This window comes from Carassius auratus, chromosome 21 (assembly GCF_003368295.1).
Source record: "Carassius auratus strain Wakin chromosome 21, ASM336829v1, whole genome shotgun sequence".
NCBI classification, from domain to species: domain Eukaryota; kingdom Metazoa; phylum Chordata; class Actinopteri; order Cypriniformes; family Cyprinidae; genus Carassius; species Carassius auratus.
In genome coordinates, this window is record NC_039263.1 from 5,750,555 (window position 1) to 5,773,456 (window position 22,902).

General features: G+C 34.6%; 1 protein-coding gene across 1 annotated transcript; it reads right to left on the minus strand.

Annotated features, from left to right (window-relative positions):
- Positions 1–3,580: 3,580 nt before the first annotated feature.
- On the minus strand, positions 3,581–4,507 carry LOC113038080 (olfactory receptor 1L4-like). The gene is made up of 2 exons (XM_026195285.1): positions 4,168–4,507; positions 3,581–4,038 (listed from the first exon to the last, which is right to left on the minus strand). Exons 1-2 carry the CDS (start codon positions 4,505–4,507, stop codon positions 3,581–3,583), a joined length of 798 nt encoding a protein of 265 aa, XP_026051070.1.
- Positions 4,508–22,902: the final 18,395 nt, after the last annotated feature.

The window sequence follows — 22,902 nt, forward strand, 5'->3', positions numbered from 1 at the left end:
TCACACCAACACCAGCTCTTGCTTGTAAACACTCCGGTGATTGCAGCAAGCGATGTGCTCGGCTCCGAAGCGAAAGCTTGAATGCGAGTTGCTCGCGTTGCTCCTTATATACCCGCTCTGCGGGGCGGAGCTCGCGATGCAAATTCCGCAGACCAAGGTACTTTGTGTACCATTGGCTCGTTTTGTACCACTCGAAGGTGATTGGGCTCTCGGGCGAGATCCCATTCGTAACGTCGAACGTGACCGACTGAAAGGGAACTTTTGCACAGTACTGTATTTTAAAAACAACATTGTTGCTACTTTATAAAGAATAACCATACAATAATTCACAGGACTGATTAAAGACAGTGACAGACAGCACTCATCTTAACTAAATATCAGAGTGAGTGACAGAGATACAGTAGAAATATTATGTGTGGTTTTGTATTAAATAATGACCCAGATTGTGAAATACATTTATTAGCCTTAGATTAAGGGAAGCACAATTTGGGAAATGAGAGCATCCAAGGTGAAAGCTATGGATTTATTTTAAATATTTATAATATTCTTTAATGTTATCCATAGTTTTTTTTTAGGTTCTTTTTTTAAAGTATTGTTTCAGGCACCGTTTAGGCGCCGTTACCGTTTTAAAAGTATCAAAAAAAGGCACTGGACCCTTCTTAAAAGTTATTATTTCTCACTGGCTCATTTACCAAATGGGTGCTTTCTCTTCGTCCTCCACAAATTAAGCTGTAGCTAGTTCGGTAGCGAGACATTTTAATAAATTATCGTTTGCGAATGACGACGCGATTGACAATTTTGTGATAACTAGGCTTTACCAACTTTGTAACTCGTTACCCCCGAACACTGGACATAGCAGACGTATGTACCGAATACAGGAAACTATCGATCAAGAAGGTATCAGGATTATGAGTTATTTTTAGTTTTTGATTAACAATGTGGATTGATCATTAATTTTGACAGCACTATAATATTTATTGTATATAGACAACCATACAAGGGTAATTGTTACTAAGCCTGCACCAATGTTCTTGTCCATTGCCCTCGCAGATTCCTGCAGCTAAGCTTGGATCTACATTTACATTCCATAAGGTTATTGATGACATGCCTCTAAAGTTTGACTTTTTGCACCATAACAATACTTATTGGCAACTAGTCATCATATCTCTAGCTCTTTAATGTATTTGCATTGTACTAAAATGCGTTCATTTTCAGTGTGCATATATGTGGCTGAAAAAAGGTAGCCTAGTGCATCCCAAATTTTTCAACATGAACATTTTAATATAACATTATAGTCATTATGGCTATATCAAAATGTTTTTTTTTTTTTGAGAGGTGGGGTAGTGCACAATAGGCCCCTGTGTCACGGCCCAAGCTTTTGTTCTTAATGGCATTTTTTCTTACATTACTTTTACTTTTATACTTTAAGTAGTTTTTTAAACCAGTACTTTTACACTTTTACTTGAGTAAAAAGCTTGAGTTTATACTTCAACTTCTCCAAAAGTCTTTTTAAACCCTAGTATCTACACTCCTACTTGGGTAATGAATGGCAATACTTTTGACCCCACTGTATATAAGTCACTAAACGACCTAGGAAATATATTGCAGATATGCTCACTGAATATAAACCTAACAAACCACTCAGATCATTAGGATCGAGTCAGTTAGAAGTACCAAGGGTTCACACAAAACAAGGGGAGTCCTCCTTTAGTTACTATGCTGCCCGCAGCTGGAATCAGCTTCCAAAAGAGATCAGACGTGCTAAAACACTAGGCACATCTAAACCTAGAATTAAAGCCCATCTGTTTAGCTGTGCATTTATTGAATGAGCACTGTGAAATCTCCGAACTGATTGCACTATATTTTCACTTTTTTAATGTAAAATCATATTCCAACTGTTTTAAATTCATTTTAAATAAGTACAAGTTTTAAAATATTTTGTTTTATCCTTGTTATTCTTTTTCTTCATTATTATTTTACTTTCTTTTATGTAAAGCACTTTGAATTACCATTGTGTAAATAAACTAGCCTTGCCTTGCCAAGACTTCGCACTATTAGAGAGTCCAAACACAGTTTATATAGGTAATGGGGTAATGGGGTAATGGGGAACACCTGGTGGTTATTAGCCATTATGGTTATTTGGTGTCCCTGTAGCTCAATTGGTAGAGCATTGCCTTATCAAGCACAAGGTTGGGGGTTAAATTCCCCGGGAACACATGATAAGTAAAAATTGATAGCCTGAAAGCAATATAAAGTGTCTCATAAATGCATAATTTTAATTTAATTAGCCCTAAGCACGGGATTATGGGAAATGGAGTTGGGAATGGAAATACAAGATAACAGAGTCCTGAGTGGAGTACCCTCTATTGCAGTGGTTCCCAACCGTTTTTCTTGGGGCCCCCCAAGAAATGTAAATATTTAACAATATTTAACCCCCCCCCCCCATAGCATTAAAATTTATATATATATATATATATATATAAATGCTATGCACATAAGCACACACACACACTGTATATAGTAATTAAATGTAGTTTTTTATGACATTTAATGATTTTTAATGACATTTTATTACATGAATGCACAGGAAATGTTCCTTTCAACTTCAGATGTTTCCTTTTAGCCTAATATTTTCATTTTTACACAACTAGTAGAACGCAGTTGTTTCTCTTTTTTCAGGATTTTGTGTATAAACATAGAATACTGAATGTTACGAACATAATGTAAAAATATGAACGGTAGAATGCAGTATGTACTTGCATTCATGCACAGATCCTTATTTTTTTACAAGGCTAATCATAACGTCAGCATAAACATAACGCTAATCTCCACCTTGGGCTTGCATGCCTTTCACTAGTGATGGAATGTCAGGTGTAATGCCAGTGACAGCCAGTCTAAAATCGCTGTGGACTTCCCTTTTTTTCTCTCTAAGAATTCCTTATCTTTGCCAATTGTCTCTGGATGCTTCGTTTCCTGGTGTCTTTTCATCTTGCTTGGTTTCATGCTGTCGTTTGCCAGTTTTTCACCACAAAAGACACATTCTGGCCGAGACTTGTCTTGGCCTTCAATATAACCAAAATTTATGTAGGTTTTGTAATAGTGTCTAAACCTTTTCTTCACCTCTGAAGAAGAATCACCGCATTTACGTTTCTCTGCCATTTTCCTTTTATTTTTGCCATTACTATGACAGCAAGCACACTGATCACGTGACGTACAGTATGCACGCAAATTTTAATAATTATTTTATATAGGAGATCATTTTTGACTGCCTTATCTTGGCATTGTAAGCATATGATTTTTTTTTTAACTTTGAAAAAAATATTTTAATATAAAATTATTAGTAAAACATGTTATGCATCTTTATTCACCTCAAAGCATATCTGCTTCCGCAAAATTTCAAATGGTAAATTATAATTTACTTAAATCAAGTTTCGTAAATAAATAAACAAATAAATAAGACAGATCTCTGCTAATTATTTTTATTTTTTTACAAAATAGTACTCAGCCATATATTTATTAAAGTTTTTATTTATTTATTTATTTTCTAATTTCAAACATTGGAATAAAAAATAAATTGACATTAGCTACAGCAAAGTTTAAATGTCCTTTGTCTTATCTCTTTGGTTTGTAAACCATATACTAAAGGATTTAGCCCTGGTGGAACAATATGGAACATTACACTAGCCAGTTTCCTATTTTCAGAGTATTCAGGAGAACGATGGAAAAAAACCATGATGGCACAAGAAACAAACATGATTATATAAACAGCTATGTGTGTGCCACATGTTTTTAAGGCTTTACAATTGAGTGCTTTGTTTTTGCTGGTTATACATACTGCAGTAATTTTTCCATATGTAATAAATACAGACCCAAGTGAGAAAATAAAGATAACCACAGTAGAAATTAATCCATACACATTATTAATAGCCACACTGTCCTCACAGGACAGTTTAAAAAGTGAGGCATTATCACAGAAAGGGCTTTCAATTTTATGTTTGCAGCGAGACAGGCGTACAGTGAGTCCTATCAAAATTGTTACTGTAATTACTGACACCCCCCAGGCTAATGCTGATAGTTTAACCACCATTTTATTGGTCATTATAGCTGAGTATCGCAGTGGATTACATATAGCTACATATCTATCAAAGGCCATGATCATCAGAACACAATGGCTTGCTGCTGCAAATACATGTACAAAATATGCTTGAACAACACAGTCAACATATGTCATGTAGCGCTCTGAGGTTTCCCTTAAAATGTCCTGTAATAAGCGTGGCATAATGACAGTGGTCCCTAGTATATCATTCAGTGGCAAGTTACAGAACAGAAAATGCATAGGGTGATGCAGATTCTTTTCAGTTGAGATCACAATTACAAGTCCAATGTTACATCCCATTGTAAAGATGTAAGCCAAGAGAAGCAGGATGAAAACAGGATAAGTGGATTGGTGTGTAACTTTCAATCCCTCCACAAGGAGTATATTGTTTGTGAAGGTCTGGTTGTCCATTAGTTGCTCTACACAAAACCTCCAAAACAACAACAGAAAAGTAACAACAGTACTGTCAGAGTTTGTCTTATATGTAAACCAGTTATGGTGCATATTTTATAGATAAATATATTAATATATACCCCCTAGATTCTGAAAAAACTTTAAAATGATGTAATGGCTGGTATTAGTATGTCTAACAAAAGAGTTCATACTTACACCTGAAGTTAGAAGCAATCACCAAGATTGAAGTATTGCTTCACAGATGACAAGTTGTCAAGAAACCTTAAACTAACCTTGTCCTTTAATACTGTACAGCTTCTTCTTTTTTTTTTTTTTTTTTTTTTTTTAACCCAAGAGGGAAAAGTAATTGTACTTGGAGCCTTACAACCAGTGATAATTGTGGTGGTTATCTTTGCTTTAATTACCTGTAGGGGTCATGTGTCTCTTTGTTATGGTTGTCATTATATCTCAGTGCAAGGCCGGTAATCCTGCTCCTGGAGTTCTTCCTTCCTGCTAAGGTGAGTAATAATTTCATTATGCTTAATCTTTGCCACACAGATGACACCAGTCACCATCAACTTCATACATGTAAAGTTATCTTTGCTGACAGCTTCAATTTATTAGGCTGTAAACATATACAGTACACATCCCTTTGTGTATGAATTTAATTATGGTTTATGCTATTTTTCTGTAACACAATGACACATTGTCAGATAGTCAGTTGTTTTATTATTATTGTTATTAGTAAATTAGATTTAATGAGTCCAATATGGTATATGTTGCTAGAGTTAAAAGATGAAAAAAATGTGTTTATATATATATATATATATATATATACATATACAGGTGCTGGTCATATAATTAGAATATCATTAAAAAGTTGATTTTTTTTTCACTAATTCTATTTAAAAAGGGAAACGTGTATGTTAGTAATAAACAAATGTTTATTTCTTTTAATTTTAATGATTATAACTGACATCTAAGGCAAATCCTAAATTTAGTATCTCAGAAAATTAGAATTATTTCTTAAGACCAATACAAAGAAAGGATTTTTAGAAATCTTGGCCAACTGAAAAGTATGACCATGAAAAGTATGTACAGCACTCAATACTTAGTTGGGGCTCCTTTTGCATGAATTACTGCAGCAATGCGGCGTGGCATGGAGTCAATTAGTCAGTGGCACTGCTCAGCTTTTATGAGAGTTGAGGTTGCTCTGATAGTGGCCTTCAGCTCTTCTGCATTCTTGGGTCTGGCATATCGCATCTTCTTCTTCACAATACCCATAGATTTTCTATGGAGTTAAGGTCAGGCAAGTTTGCTGGCCAATTAAGAACAGGGATACCATGGTCCTTAAACCAGGTACTGTTAGCTTTGGCACTGTGTGCAGGTGCCAATTCTTGTTGGAAAATTAAATCTGCATCTCCATAAAGTTGGTCAGCAGCAGGAAGCATGAAGTGCTCTAAAACTTCCTGGTATACGCCTGCGTTGACCCTTGGACCTCAGAAAACACAGTGGACCAACACCAGCGGATGACATGGCACCCCAAACCATCACTGACTGTGGAAACTTTACACTGGACCTCAAGCAGCATGGATTGTGTGCCTCTCCTCTCTTCATCCAGACTCTGGTACCCTGATTTCCAAAGGAAATGCAAAATTTACTTTCATCAGAGAACATAATTTTGGACCACTCAGCAGCAGTCCAGTCCTTTTTGAAGCGAGACGCTTCTGACGCTGTCTGTTGTTCAAGAGTGGCTTGACACAAGGAATGCGACAGATGAAGCAAATGTCTTGAATACGTCTGTGCTTGAAGCGGTTCTTGAAGCACTAACTCCAGCTGCAGTCCACTCTTTGTGAATCTCCCCACATTTTTGAATGAGTTTTGTTTCACAATCCTCTCCAGGGTGCGGTTAAATCCCTATTTCTTGTACACTTTTTTTTCTACCACATCTTTTTCTTCCCTTCGCCTCTCTATTAATGTGCTCTCTGTGAACAGCGAGCCTCTTTTGCAATTACCTTTTTTTGTCTTGCCCTCCTTGTGCAAGGTGTCATCGGTTGTCTTTTGGACAACTGTCAAGTCAACAGTTTTCCCCCATGATTGTGTAGCCTACAGAACTAGACTGAGAGACCATTTAAAGGCCTTTGCAGGTGTTTTGAGTTAATTAGCTGATTAGAGTGTGGCACCAGGTGTCTTTTTATACTGAACATTTTTCACAATATTCAATTTTTTTTAGATACTGAATTTGGGATTTTCCTTAGCTGTCAGTTATAATCATCAAAATTATTTTATATTTTACATCAAGATTATTTTTTATTTTTTTTAAATAAATAAAGATTTGAAATATATCATTTTTTAATGAATGAATATAATATTCAAGTTTCACTTTTTGAATGGAATTAGTGAAATAAATACATTTTGTGATGATACTCTAATTATATGACCGGCACCTCACACACACACACACACACACATTACCCACAGTGACAGAGGGACAGAGGGACATCAGATGTATGATAGTTTTTTAATTTTCTATCATCCATATAGTGTTGTATAGTCATGAAACTATGCATATTTCCTCAGAATGACTTGTCTTCTATGTGTACATTTTTTTGAAGTGTTTAGAAGCTGCACTTAAAAAAAATAAATGACATTTACTGGTTACTTTTTTACTGTTATTTCAAAAAATCACCACGACAAAACCATTCAAGCTATTCAAAATTCATTCGCACCTGTACTGTAAGATACATTCTTTAAACTGGTAAAAGAGGATGTGGTGCTGATCCTTCAAGAGTCGCTCAAAACTTATCTGTCCATAAAGCCTATAAAGAATTATTCTTAATATACAGTTCACAATACTTCAGCTTGTTATTCTAATAAAGTGAGGGTCATTTTATCAGTAAAATACATAAAATTCATATTATTTTTCTTTGAAAGATTTCTATAAATGATTTAAATCATACTTGTTTCTACAATAATTATTTAAAAGTAATCCTATAGCTCCATCTGGTGGCCATTATTGGTACTAAGAATTGCAAGCTTGATTTATATGTTATGATAGTTTTAATTTTATGCTGGCTCTTGAAAATGATAAAGCTATGAAACTTACTGTGCTTCCTTCAAATGATGACTTCTAGGTATATAAAAAATTATGAAGAGTTGGAATTAAACATTTTAAAGATATAGTAAAATAACTATTGTATTTTTTTTATGTTACTTTAATAAATCTCTATGGCAACACCATTTAAGCTATCCTAAACCCATTCACAATTTAACATGTCAGTATATTGGCATCATGTTGAAAAAGGAGTATGGAGTAGTATGAGGAGGAGTATGAATTCATTTACAGGCTGATTTTATCATAAATCCACAATAAAATTTCTGAGTTCTGTATCAATCTGTGTGGTTGTTTGTTTATTTTTATCTTTTATTTTTCATAGGAAGATAACTGACCCTTTACTCTCCTTTTTAATAAATGTGCTTATAAACCAAGAACAAGCTATTTATAGCTGTATTTATAAACTGCTTACTACTGACTATTAATATTGGGACAAGGCTTTATAAAGCATGAACTGACTATTTACTTTTTGAGTTTTAAATTATTATTTGCAGCACAAATAAGGTTTTTTAGGATTTTTAAAAATCCCTAAAACTGTCAGAAAAGGATAAGGCCTAAAATTACTATGTTAGTGGCAAAATGTATTTGTTTTTATAACTATAATGCATTAACTATGAAATTATACAAAATGTATAAAAAAGTACAACAGTTATTGTTTTCCAATGTTTTTTTATTTATTGAATGTACAATAACAATAATTTTTTGGGGGGATTTACATTTAAAAAAAAATTAGCCTACTGCAATCATTCTAAACAGCTTGAATAAAACCTGTTAATATTTATTATAGACCACTGTAACTGTGTATAATCGAACAAACAAGTTTATTATGAAAATGGAAGTGTGTACACCAAATAAATTGGACGATAAAGAAAATATAATAGTCAATATTATAATAGAGCATGTTTTAGTTTTTTTTATGCGTTTAGATGCAGAAATGGACAAATCAAATGTAAAATAAAATTTAATTGATTCAATTAAATATAGATTAATTCTTGTTAGAGCAAAATAATAAATAAATAAATACGTACACACATTAAAAAAGCAGCCAAGATGAATGAGTTTCATTTTTTATAGATTAAAATTGAAGACAGAAGCAGCTGGTATATGCGGTCACTTAATATTAAAATCCAGTAGATCCACTTCAGATTTATTTCTCAACAGTTTATGTTCACGTGGCTGTTTTCGTTTATATTAGCCAAGCAATTATGTATTTTGAAATAATCTTGTCCGTGATGTGTTCGTTCTTACGACGAAAGGCAGAATCCTGCAGCTCGAGAGATATAAGTTATTCTGCCAGTCGCGCTTTCAAACAGTCTTGCACACTTAAACGGGTCACAAACACCTGCATTTAGCTCGTGTTGTGTTATAATGGGTGTCTTGTGTGCATTTATGGCAATAATTTATTTTAAAAAGCTCTTAAACAAGAATAAATTCGTTAGTTTTGAACTTGTGACACTGTGCGCGCTGATCGGAGGCAGTGATTTCAGATAGGCAGCCGCGAATATTTCATTTTCACACAAACAGTTCAAAAACATCTTAATTTAGCTCTTGGTGTGTTCTAATTGGTGAATTGTGTGATATTGCTGCAATACTTTATTTTTAATAGCTATAAAACAAGAATAAACTCGTTTTTTCTGAGCTCATCATTCCACACGCTCCTGCTCAGAGCGGTGATTCATCTCTCGTGTTTCTCACGTATCACTGACCACACATCAATTATTAATGAGCCCTGACCTGGTAATAATCATATATGTTGGTTTAGCTTGTCAGTGTGAATTAAATCCAAGTATTTATTTGTATTTTAACCGATTTAAAAGTGAAACCAAAAGAGAGTCTCCTCCCTTTTTTAGTCCAGGATATGCACCTGTAGGGGCGCTATTTCTCTCAGACAATGGAAGTCTAAGCACACTCACTCAAACAGAGGGACAGAGTGAGATGAGATGTCTGACAGTTTTTGAATTTTCTGTTATCCATACAGTGTTGTAAAGTCATGAAACTATGCATATTTACTCAGAATAACTTTTTTTCTGTAAAAAAAATTATTTGACGTGTTTGGAAGCTGCAATTTAAAAATACAATAATGATTCCCTTTTTAAGGTCATTTAAAAAAATCACCAAGTCAAAACCATTCAAGCTATCCAAAATCCATTCACAATTTAAGTTCCTATCAGAAATACTGATGTGTGTTCAGAGTTTCGTGAAATTTTAAGTATGTTATTTGCCTCAAAATCACCTGAGAAGTATTCCAGTTTGACATGTTGCCACGCCAACAATTTTTTAGATATCAATATCCCCCTTGCAGATTTATATCGGCTGTGTTTTAACATTACTCTGATGAAGTTTGAAGCAAATCGAGTAATAATAAGATGCTGAATTCAAATCATTTTGAAAATGACACACTTCCTTCTGCCAGTTGGTGGCGCTATAACTTTGACTCCTAATAGTCACATATATGCGATCGGCATCATACAACGAATAATCAGATGAAGTTTGATTAAAATTAGGAAATGTATGTGGATGGTATTAGACACTTCCTGTTTCTCAATTCTCGCCATAAATTCAACGCCTCTCTACGAGCAAACCGTTCGAGATATCAAAAATCCCCTGGCAATTCTTCATCCCCAATGTCTTGAGATCATGTTGACCGAGTTTGGTGGCAATCGAGTAAAAAACCTATGACAAGTATATCAAATTCCATAGCATGCGCTTTTTACATAACTCTAAATAGCTGACTTCCTGTTGGGCGGAGCCTATGACATGCAATATGCAAGTTGTTCGGCATAATGAGATCTATATGTGTACTTAGTTTCATATTAATACGTGCAAGTATGTGTGAGCTATACATCAACATTTATGACTGTGTTCCAGGGGGCGCCGTAGAGCCCCTGTGCCACGCCCGGGTCCCAACCTCTGCAGGCTCCTAAAGGCAACAGATCCAAAGGTGTGTGCAAATTTTAAAGAGTTTTTGAGTATGTTAAGGACTCCAAAAGCCCCCACAACTTTGACGACAAATATGAATAATAAACCCAAAATAGCCAACTTCCTGTTGGGCGGAGCCTATGATATGCAATACGAAAGTTGTTTGTATTGATGAGTTCTATATGTGTACCAAGTTTTGTACATCTACGTGCAAGTATGTATGATATATGGCCCTCCATATTCCAGGGGGCGCTGTAGAGCCCCTGTGCCACGCCCGTGTATCAGTCTCTGCCCGGCCCTAATGGCCGCAGGTTCCAATGTGTGTGCCAATTTTCAAGACTTTTTAAGCATGTTAAGGGCCCCAAAAGCTTTTAGCTTTTGAATTCATGCATATAAACCAAACTCTGCAAGGTGAATGCCTGGCGCCAGCATGGCTGGATTTAAATTGTTTATGACCCCTTGGAATGTTAACAGACATTCCACAGTCCCGTTTGACCAGCTCTCTGCACTTTTAAACACACACACACACACACACACAAACTTTTCATTACACTCTTCATGTAAGTTATTACTAAGATGTATTTTGATAGGTTTGTGCGTGGCATAACTGGTTGAAGGGTTGGTTCACCCAAAAATCATAATTATGTTATTAATAACTCACCCTCATGTCGTTCCAAACCCGTGAGACCTCCATTTATCTTCGGAATATTTTAGATTTAGTCCGAGAGCTCTCAGTCCCTCCACTGAAACTGTGTGTACGGTATACTGTCCATGTCCAGAAAGGTAAGAAATTCGATCACCAGATCGAACTGAATCGTTTTAAATGGTTCGCGTCTCCAATACGCATTAATCCACAAATGACTTAAGCTGTTAACTTTTTTAATGTGGCTGACACTCCCTCTGAGTTCAAACAAACCAATATCCCGGGGTAATGCATTTACTCAAACAGTACATCCCAGGATGTCTTTCGAAAAGAGTAGAGGTGTGACCTTGGCATCCTGGCTAACAATCCCCATATCTGCTGATTGGCTTCATCACTCTGTCTCCTCTCCACCAGTAAGCTGGTGTGTGGTGGGCATTCTGGCGCACTATGGCTGCCGTTGCATCATCCAGGTGGATGCTGCACACTGGTGGTGGATGAGGGGATACCCCCTGTCTATGTAAAGCGCTTTGAGTGCCTAGAAAAGCGCTATATAAATGTAAGGAATTATTAGGGCTCAAGCCTGGAGGGCGAGAGCCCTATTGTTTTCCTTAGGATTATTTGTTATTATTATTATTATTATTATTATTATTATTATTTATTAGGGCTCAAGCCTGGAGGGCGAGAGCCCTATTGTTTTCCTTAGGATTATTTGTTATTATTATTATTATTATTATTATTATTTATTATTATTATTTTTCTTCAAGGTTTCGGGGGCTTTTGGGGCCCTTAACATGCTTAAAAAGTCTTGAAAATTGGCACACACATTGGAACCTGCGGCCATTAGGGCCGGGCAGAGACTGATACACGGGCGTGGCACAGGGGCTCTACAGCGCCCCCTGGAATATGGAGGGCCATATATCATACATACTTGCACATAGACATACGAAACTCGGTACACATATAGAACTCATCAATACAAACAACTTTCGTATTGCATATCATAGGCTCCGCCCAACAGGAAGTTGGCTATTTGGGGTTTATTATTCATATTTGTCGTCAAAGTTGTGGGGGCTTTTGGGGTCCTTAACATACTCAAAAACTCTTGAAAATTTGCGCACACTTTGGAATCTGTGGCCTGAAGGAGCCTGCAGAGGCTGAGACCTGGGCGTGGCACAGGGGCTCTACGGCGCCCACTGGATCACAGTTATAAATGTTGATGTATAGCTCACACATACTTGCACGTATTAATATGAAACTCAGTACACATATAGATCTCATCGTGCCGAACAACTTTCGTATTGCATATCATAGGCTCCGCCCAACAGGAAGTCAGCTATTTAGAGTTATGTAAAAAGCGCATGCTCTGGAATTTGAAATACTTGTCATAGGTTTTTTACTCGATTGCTGCCAAACTCGGTCAACATGATCTCAAGACATTGGGGATGAAAAATTGCCAGGGGATTTTTGATATCTCAAACGGTTTGCTCGTGGCGAGGCTTTGAAATTATGGTGAGAATTGAGAAACAGGAAGTGTCTAATACCATCCACATACATTTCCTGATTTTAATCAAACTTCATCAGATTATTCATTGTATGATGTCGATCGCATATATGTGACTATTAGGAGTCAAAGTTATAGCGCCACCAAGTGGCAGCAGGAAGTGTGTCATTTTCAAAATGCTTTGAATTCAGCATCTTATTTTTACTCGATTTGCTTCAAACTTCATCAGAATAATGTTAAAACACAGCCGATATAAATCTGCTGGGGGGATATTGATATCTAAAAATATTGTTGCCGTGGCAACATGTCAAACTGGAATACTTCTCAGGTGATTTTGAGGCATATAACATGCTTAGAATTTCATCAAACTCAGAACACATATCAGTATTAGTGACAGCTAGACACTGGCAAAATTTCATAAGAGGGCGTGGAAGAGGCACTCTATAGCGCCACCTTTTGTCAAAAGTGGGGGGGTTAGTTTTAGCTACAGACACCAAACTCAGTACAAAAATTGTTCTTATCAAGACGGACAACTTTCTAATTCACAGTCATCAGCTACGACCAACAGGAAGTCGGCTATTTTGATTTGAATGTGGATTGTTTTTTACATTTAGCTGTGAATTAATGCATACTGCTCAGAGGAGAGTAACACTATACACACCAAACTTGGTGTACATGTTGAAAAAACATTGAGGAACTTAAATTGTGAATGGGTTTTGGATAGCTTGGATGGTTTTGTCGTGGGGATTTTTTAAAATGACAATAAAGATGGAATTATTAATTTTCCTGCATTTTTAAATTCCAAACACTTCAAAACCTTTTTTCATAAAGAAAAAAAGTTATTCTGAGTAAATATGCATAGTTTCATGACTTTACAACACTGTATGGATAACAGAAAATTAAAAAACTGTCAGACATCTCATATCACTCTGTCCTTCTGTTTGAGTGTGTGTGCTTAGACTTCCATTGTCTGAGAGAAATAGCGCCCCTACAGGTGCAGTTACCGGAATAAAAAAGGGAGGAGACTGTCTTTTGGTTTCGATTTTAAATCGGTTAAAATACAAATAAATACTTGGATTTAATTCACACTGACAAGCTAAACCAACATATATGATTATTATAAGGTCAGGGCTCATTAATAATTGATGTGTGGTCAGTGATACGTGAGAAACACGAGAGATGAATCACCGCTCTGAGCAGGAGCGTGTGGAATGATGAGCTCAGAAAAAAACGAGTTTATTCTTGTTTTATAGCTATTAAAAATAAAGTATTGCAGCGATATCACACAATTCACCAATTAGAGCACACCAAGAGCTAAATTAAGATGTTTTTGAACTGTTTGTGTGAAAATGAAATATTCGCGGCTGCCTATCTGAAATCACTGCCTCCGATCAGCGCGCACAGTGTCACAAGTTCAAAACAAACGAATTTATTCTTGTTTAAGAGCTTTTCAAAATAAATTATTGCCATAAATGCACACAATACATCCATTATAACACTACACGAGCTAAATGCAGGTGTTTGTGACCCGTTTAAGTGCGCAAGACTATTTGAAAGCGCGACTGGCAGAATAACATTTCTCTCTCGAGCTGCAGGATTCTGCCTTTCGTCGTAAGAACGAACACATCACGGACAAGATTATTTCAAAATACATAATAGCTTGGCTAATATAAACGAAAACAGCCACGTGAACATAAACTGTTGAGAAATAAATCTGAAGTGGATCTACTGGATTTGAATATTAAGTGACCGCATATACCAGCTGCTTCTGTCTTCAATTTTAATCTATATAAAAAATTAAACTCATTCATTTTGGCTGCTTTTTTAATGTGTGTACGTATTTATTTATTATTTTGCTCTAACAAGACTTAATCTATATTTAATTAAATCAATTACATTTGATTTTACATTTGATTTGTCCATTTCTGCATCTAAACGCCTAAAAACCTAAAACATGCTCTATTATACTATTGTTAGCAATTTCTTTATCGTCCAATTTATCTGGTGTACACACTTTATTTTCATAATAAACTCGTTTGTTAGATTATACACAGTTATAGTGGTCTATAATAAATATTGACAGGTTTTATTCAAGCTGTTTAGAATGATTGCCATAGGCTAATTTTTAAAAATGTAAATCCCAAAAAAAAAAAAAAAATGTAAATAAATAAAAAACATTGGAAAAGAATAACTTGTACTTTTTTATACATTTTGTATAGTTTCATAGTTTATGCATTATAGTTATAAAAACAAACAAATTTAGCCACTCACATAGAAATCTTAGGCCTTATCCTTTTCTGACAGTTTTAGGGATTTTTAAAAATCCTAAAAAACCTTATTTGTCCTGCAAATAATAATTTCAAACTAATTTGATACTGACCTCTGACATCCTGTGACATGATATTTATTTGAATTTACATAATCTCATGGATGTAACAGTAAATCTGTTCAGCTCACAGATCAAGACTAAGCTGTAATGCAAGCAGAACTTTCACAAATGCTTGTAGGTCAATAAAATCATTACAAAACACTTACAAATCATTTAAGGGATTTGATAACACTGTAAAATAATGTCTAATTTGTTAACATTAGCAAATGCATTGATAACACTTTATAATAACTGCACTCATTAGTAAATAGTCAGTTCATGCTTCATAAAGCCTTGTCCCAATATTAATAGTCAGTAGTAAGCAGTTTATAAATACAGCTATAAATAGCTCATTTATTAAAAAGGAGAGTGAAGGGTCAGTTATCTTCCTATGAAAAATAAAAAAAATAAAAATAAACAAACAACAACACTGATTGATACAGAACTCAGAAATGTTATTGTGGATTTATGATAAACTCAGCCTGTAAATGAATTCATTCTCCTCCAAGAAGACACAAGTAGTTCACACCAAACTTTTTTAACATGAAGCTAATATACTGAAGATGTTAAATTGCGAATGGGTTTAGGATACCTTAAATGGTGTGGCCATAGAGATTTATTAAAGTAACATAAAAAAATACCATAGTTATTTTACTATATCTTTAAAATTTTTAATTCCAACTCTTCATAAATTTTTATATACCTAGAAGTCATCATTTGAAGGAAGCACAGTAAGTTTCATAGCTTTATCATTTTCAAGAGCCAGCATAAAATTAAAACTATCATAACATATAAATCAAGCTTGCAATTCTTAGTACCAATAACGGCCACCAGATAGAGCTATAGGATCACTTTTAAATAATTATTGTAGAAACAAGTATGATTTAAACCATTTATAGAAATCTTTCAAATAAAAATAATATGAATTTTATGTATTTTACTGATAAAATGACCCTCACTTTATTAGAATAACAAGCTGAAGTATTGTGAACTGTATATTAAGAATAATTCTTTATAGGCTTTATGGACAGATAAGTTTGGAGTGACTCTTGAAGGATCAGCACCACATCCTCTTTTACCACTGTTTAAAGAATGTATCTTACAGTACAGGTGCGGATGAATTTTGAATAGCTTGAATGGTTTTGTCGTGGTGATTTTTTGAAATAACAGTAAAAAAGTAACCAGTAAATGTCTTTTATTTTTTTAAGTGCAGCTTCTAAACACTTCAAAAAAATGTACACATAGAAGACAAGTCATTCTGAGGAAATATGCATAGTTTCATGACTATACAACACTATATGGATGATAGAAAATTAAAAAACTATCATACATCTGATGTCACTCTGTCCCTCTGTCACTGTGGGTAATGTGTGTGTGTGTGTGTGTGTTTGTGTGTGTGTGTGTGTGTGTGTGTGTGTGTGTGTTAAGTGAATTAGGTGTGAAACTATCAGGGAGCATTTAGTCTCCAGTGCCAACATTTTACAGAACTGCCACTTTCCTGGAGTCTCAGAATTACAATGTGTCAGGTTCTGAGAAATCAAAGATTCCAAAAAAATGATTTAATTAGAATACCATGAAGTATTGTGAAATACTATATATTAAGACTTTATATATATGCTTTATGAACAGATTAGAGTGACTCGTGAAGGACCAGCACCACCTCCTCTTGTCCGATGGTTTGAGGAATATATCTTCCAGAATCCGGGATTAAGATTTAGGAGCTCATTTTTATTCCACCTCCTTTCCTGAAAGTCTGTCTTGCAGAATTGACTAAAAATTAATCTTCACATTAATTCCTAATTATTTTGCAATTATTTTTGTCAGTTCTTCTTGACCTGTTTTTTTTTCTTCTTCTTCTTTTCTGACCTCATGACCCAGTCAGCATTTTTGTACAATGGTCAAGTCTTAACTTATCCATTTCTGTATTGCATTTGTGTTTGATATTTCTCATGGGTATTTCATAATTTTCGACTTTGAGTTAAAACAGTTTGAGTTAAAACTCTTTTTTAGCGCATTTCATCTGTAAAAGAAAACATGCCTAATGATTCTGCACACATGAATATAAGGAGTTTTTCTCTTCCAGCTTTCCTGGACTATTGCATAGCACTTATAAATGATTAAATAAAAAATAATGGTAGTTATTAAGATTGATATGGTTTGGAATTGGTAAAATGTGCTTGGAAAAAAATCACAATAAAACAATGTTTTAATGTTTAAGTTTGGAATATTAACTGACATAAATTAATGGTATATAAATATTGTTCATGTTAACATAATGTTTATAAATGAAATCTTATTGTAAAGTGTTACTAAATATATATATATGTTTGGGGAATATATATGTATATTGTTCTGTGAATGTGATTTTAAAGTCTAGATGATTCGGATTAACCCTTTAACCGCCATATTCTTTAAAACCTCACTGCCAGAGGGATATTGTGAATGCATGTGCCCGCTGGACACAGTTTACCTGATGCCACCGGGGTGGTGATGGCATTGGTGGCTTGAGCCCGCCATCGCTGCTTGCAGCTATATTTATTATTATTTTTCTTCAAGGTTTCGGGGGCTTTTGGGGCCCTTAACATGCTTAAAAAGTCTTGAAAATTGGCACACACATTGGAACCTGCGGCCATTAGGGCCGGGCAGAGACTGATACACGGGCGTGGCACAGGGACTCTACAGCGCCCCCTGGAATATGGAGGGCCATATATCATACATACTTGCACATAGACATACGAAACTCGGTACACATATAGAACTCATCAATACAAACAACTTTCGTATTGCATATCATAGGCTCCGCCCAACAGGAAGTTGGCTATTTGGGGTTTATTATTCATATTTGTCGTCAAAGTTGTGGGGGCTTTTGGGGTCCTTAACATACTCAAAAACTCTTGAAAATTTGCGCACACTTTGGAATCTGTGGCCTGAAGGAGCCTGCAGAGGCTGGGACCCGGGCGTGGCACAGGGGCTCTATGGCGCCCCCTGGAACACAGTCATAAATGTTGATGTATAGCTCACACATACTTGCACGTATTAATATGAAACTCAGTACACATATAGATCTCATTGTGCCAAAAAACTTGCGTATTGCATGTCATAGGCTCCGCCCAACAGGAAGTCAGCTATTTAGAGTTATGTAAAAAGCGCATGCTCTGGAATTTGAAATACTTGTCATAGGTTTTTCACTCGATTGCCGCCAAACTCGGTCAACATGATCTCAAGACACTGGGGATGAAAAATTGCCAGGGGATTTTTGATATCTCAAACGGTTTGCTCGTGGCGAGGCGTTGAAATTATGGCGAGAAATGAGAAACAGGAAGTGTCTAATACCATCCACATACATTTCCTGATTTTAATCAAACTTCATCAGATTATTCTTTGTATGATGTCGATCGCATATATGTGACTATTAGGAGTCAAAGTTATAGCGCCACCAACTGGCAGCAGGAAGTGTGTCATTTTCAAAATGCTTTGTATTCAGCATCTTATTTTTACTCGATTTGCTTCAAACTTCATCAGAATAATGTTAAAACACAGCCTATATTAATCTGCTAGGGGGATATTGATATCTAAAAATATTGTTGCCGTGGCAACATGTCAAACTTGAATACTTCTCAGGTGATTTTAAGGCATATAACATGCTTAGAATTTCATGAAATTCAGAACACATATCAGTATTTATGATAACTAGACACTGGCAAAAGTTCATAAGAGGGCGTGGAAGAGGCACTCTATAGCGCCACCTTTTGTCAAAAGTGGGGGGGTTAGTTTTAGCTACAGACACCAAACTCGGTACAAAAATTGTTCTTATCAACACGGACAACTTTCTAATTCACAGTCATCAGCTACGATCAACAGGAAGTCAGCTATTTTGATTTGAATGTGGATTTTTTTTTTACATTTAGCTGTGAATTAATGCATACTGCTCAGAGGAGAGTAACACTATACACACCAAACTTTGTCTACATGATGCCAAAACATTTTAAACAACTTAAATTGCCAATGGATTTTGGATAGCTTGAACGGTTTTGTCATGGTGATTTTTTTAAATGACAATAAAAATGGAATTATTAATTGTCCTGCATTTTTAAATTCCAAACACTTCAAAACCTTTTTTCATACAGAAAAAAAGTCATTCTGAGTAAATATGGATAGTTTCACGACTTTACAACACTGTATGGATAACAGAAAATTAAAAAACTGTCAGACATCTCATCTCACTCTGTCCCTCTGTTTGAGTATATGTGCTTCAGACTTCCATTGTCTGAGAGAAATAGCGCCCCTACAGGTTCAATTCCCGAACTTTTACTTTCACTTTTAAATCGGTTAAAAATACAAATACATACTTAGATTTAATTCACACTGACAAGCTAAACCAACATATCTGATTATTACCGGTTCAGGGCTCATGGATAAATTATTTCTGGCCAGAGATACGTGAGAAATAGGAGAGATGAATCACCGCTGTGATCACGAGCGTCTGGAGTAAAGAGCTCAGAAAAAACGAATTTATTCCTGTTTTAAAGCTTTTAAAAATAAATTATTACAGCGATATCACACAATCAACCAATTAGAACACACCAAGAGCTAAATTCAGATGTTTTTGAACTGTTTGTGTGAAAATGAAATATTTGTGGCTGCCTATCTGAAATCACGCCTCCGATCAGCGCGTACAGTGTCGAGCTCAAAACAAACGAATTTATTCTTGTTTAAGAGCTTTTTTAAATAAAATATTACCACAAATGCACACAATAAACCCATTGTAACACTACAAGAGCTAAATGCAGGTGTTTGTGACTCGTTTAAGTGTGCAAGACTATTTGACACCGCGAAACAGCCAATTGAACATAAACTGTTGAGAAATAAATCTGAAGTGGATCTACTGGATTTGAATATTAAGTGACCGCATATACCAGCTGCTTCTGTCTTCAATTTTAATCTATATAAAAAATGAAACTCATTCATCTTGTCTGCTTTTTTAATGTGTGTACGTATGTATTTATTATTTTGCTCTAACAAGAATTAATCTATATTTAATTAAATCAATTACATTTTATTTTACATTTTATTTGTCCATTTCTGCATCTAAACGCCTAAAAACATAAAACATGATCTATTATACTATTGTTAGCAATTTCTTTATCGTCCAATTTTTCTGGTGTACACACTTTTATTTTCATAATAAACTTGTTTGTTAGATTATACACAGTTACAGTGGTCTATAATAAATATTAACAGGTTTTATTCAAGCTGTTTAGAATGATTGCAGTAGGCTAATTTTTTTAAATGTAAATCAAAAAAAAAAAAAAATTAATAAAAAACATTGGAAAACAATAACTGTTGTACTTTTTTATACATTTTGTATAATTTCATAGTTTATGCATTATAGTTATAAAAATAAATAAATGTAGCCACTCACATAGAAATAGGCCTTATCCTTTTCTGACAGTTTTAGGGATTTTTAAAAATCCTAAAAAACCTTATTTGTGCTGCAAATAATAATTTCAAACTCAAAAAGTAAATAGTCAGTTCATGCTTTATAAAGCCTTGTCCCAATATTAATAGTCAGTAGTAAGCAGTTTATAAATACAGCTATAAATAGCTTGTTTTTGGTTTATAAGCACATTTATTAAAAAGGAGAGTAAAGGATCAGTTATCTTCCTATGAAAAATAAAAAAATAAAAATAAACAAACAACAACACAGATTGATAAAGAACTCAGAAATTCTATTGTGGATTTATGATCAAATCAGCCTGTAAATGATTTCATACTCCTCCAAGAAGACACAAGTAGTTCACACCAAACTTTTTTTAACATGAAGCCAATATACTGAGATGTTAAATTGTGAATGGGTTTAGGATACCTTAAATGGTGTGGTCATAGCGATTTATTAAAGTAACATAAAAAAAAATACAATAGTTATTTTACTATATCTTTAAATTTTTTCATTCCAAACTCTTCATAATTTTTTATATACGTAGAAGTCATCATTTGAAGGAAGCCCACTAAGTTTCATAGCTTTATCATTTTCAAGAGCCAGCATAAAATTAAAACTATCATAACTTATAAATGAAGCTTGCAATTCTTAGTACCAATAATGGCCACCAGATGGAGCTATAGGATTACTTTTAAATAATTATTGTAGAAACAAGTATGATTTAAATCATTTATAGAAATCTTTCAAAGAAAAATAATATGAATTTTATGTATTTTACTGATAAAATGACCCTCACTTAATTAGAATAACAAGCTGAAATATTGTGAACTGTATATTAAGAATAATTCTTTATAGGCTTTATGGACAGACATGTTTTGAGTGACTCTTGAAGAATCAGCACCACATCCTCTTTTACCACTGTTTAAAGAATTTATCTTACAGAACAGATGCAAATTAATTTTGGATAGCTTGAATGGTTTTGTCGTGGTGATTTTTTGAAATAACAGTAAAAAAGTAACCAGTAAATGTCTTTTATTTTTTTAAAGTGCAGCTTCTAAACACTTCAAAAAAATTTACACATAGAAGACCAGTCATTCTGAGGAAATATGCATAGTTTCATGACTATACAACACTATATGGATGATAGAAAATTAAAAAACTATCATACATCTGATGTCACTCTGTCCCTCTGTCACAGTGGGTAGTGTGTGTGTGTTTGTGTGTGTGTTAAGTGAATTAGGTGTGAAACTATCAGGGAGCATTTAGTCTCCAGCGCCAACATTTTACAGAACTGCCACTTTCCTGGAGTCTCAGAATTACAATGTGTCAGGTTCTGAGAGATCTAAGATTCCAAAAAATTATTTAATTAGAATACCATGAAGTATTGTGAAATACTATATATTAAGACTTTATATATAGGCTTTATGAACTGATTAGAGTGAGTCGTGAAGGACCAGCACCATCTCCTCTTGTTCGATGGTTTGAGGAATATATATCTTCCAGAATCCGGGATTAAGATTTAGGAGCTCATTTTTATTCCACCTCCTTTCTTGAAAAGTCTGTCTTGCAGAATTGACAAAAAATTAATCTTCACATTAATTCCTAATTATTTTGCAATTCTTTTTGTCAGTTCTTCTTGACCTGTTTTTTTTTTTCCAGCTTTCCTGGACTATTGTATAGCACTCATAAATGATTAAATAAAAAATAATGGTAGTTATTAAGATTTATATGGTTTGGAATTGGTAAAATGTGCTTGGAAAAAAATCACAATAAAACAATGTTGAATGAATGCTATATAAATATTGTTCATGTTAACATAATGTTTATAGACGGTTTCAACGGCATCAACATAAACAAACGTTAATGCGCGTGAGCGCTTTTGTGGACCTAACTTAACTTCCGGTAGACTCCGAATAGAATAAATAACAACAGCCAAGTCCCTCTAGAGTAGATATTTTTTGATAACAAACAAAATGTGTTTTCTGTGTGGATCAGGCGGACTTAATGAAAATGCTAATTCATTATTTGCCAGCAGGAGATGTTTTAAAGCATAGACATAAAGCGCAAGAAGTTTCCCCAGTAACAGCTGTAAACAAAGCAGAGCTGGTACCCTCACATGCTGCTTTATCAGGCATATAACATGCAAGTCTTCTTTTAGAAATACAGCGATATAAAAACACCCGTGCCTCGTTTTGATATTTAAACATAAATGTAAGGAATTATTATTATTAAACGTGCAGTACGTTACGTAACGTTACGTTACTCATGTTTATTTAACGAAGCCTTTTTGAAAATTGATCAGTTTTAAAATTGTGGCGAGTCTCCAAAAATAAATAAATGTATGGGAAACACATCCCGCAGCACAACCACCTGAGCCCAACTTCAGTCTACTCATCACCTTGGCTTTAACTGCGTTTGTAGATGGCA

Bases quoted from the DNA above. Each gene is read 5' to 3' on its own strand.
- LOC113038080 (XM_026195285.1), bottom strand. From the start codon at position 4,507: ATGGACAACCAGACCTTCACAAACAATATACTCCTTGTGGAGGGATTG. The intron at 4,039-4,167 runs GTGTTCTGATGA...CAGTAATTACAG, and splicing joins ATTTGCAGCAGCAAGCCATT to TAACAATTTTGATAGGACTC.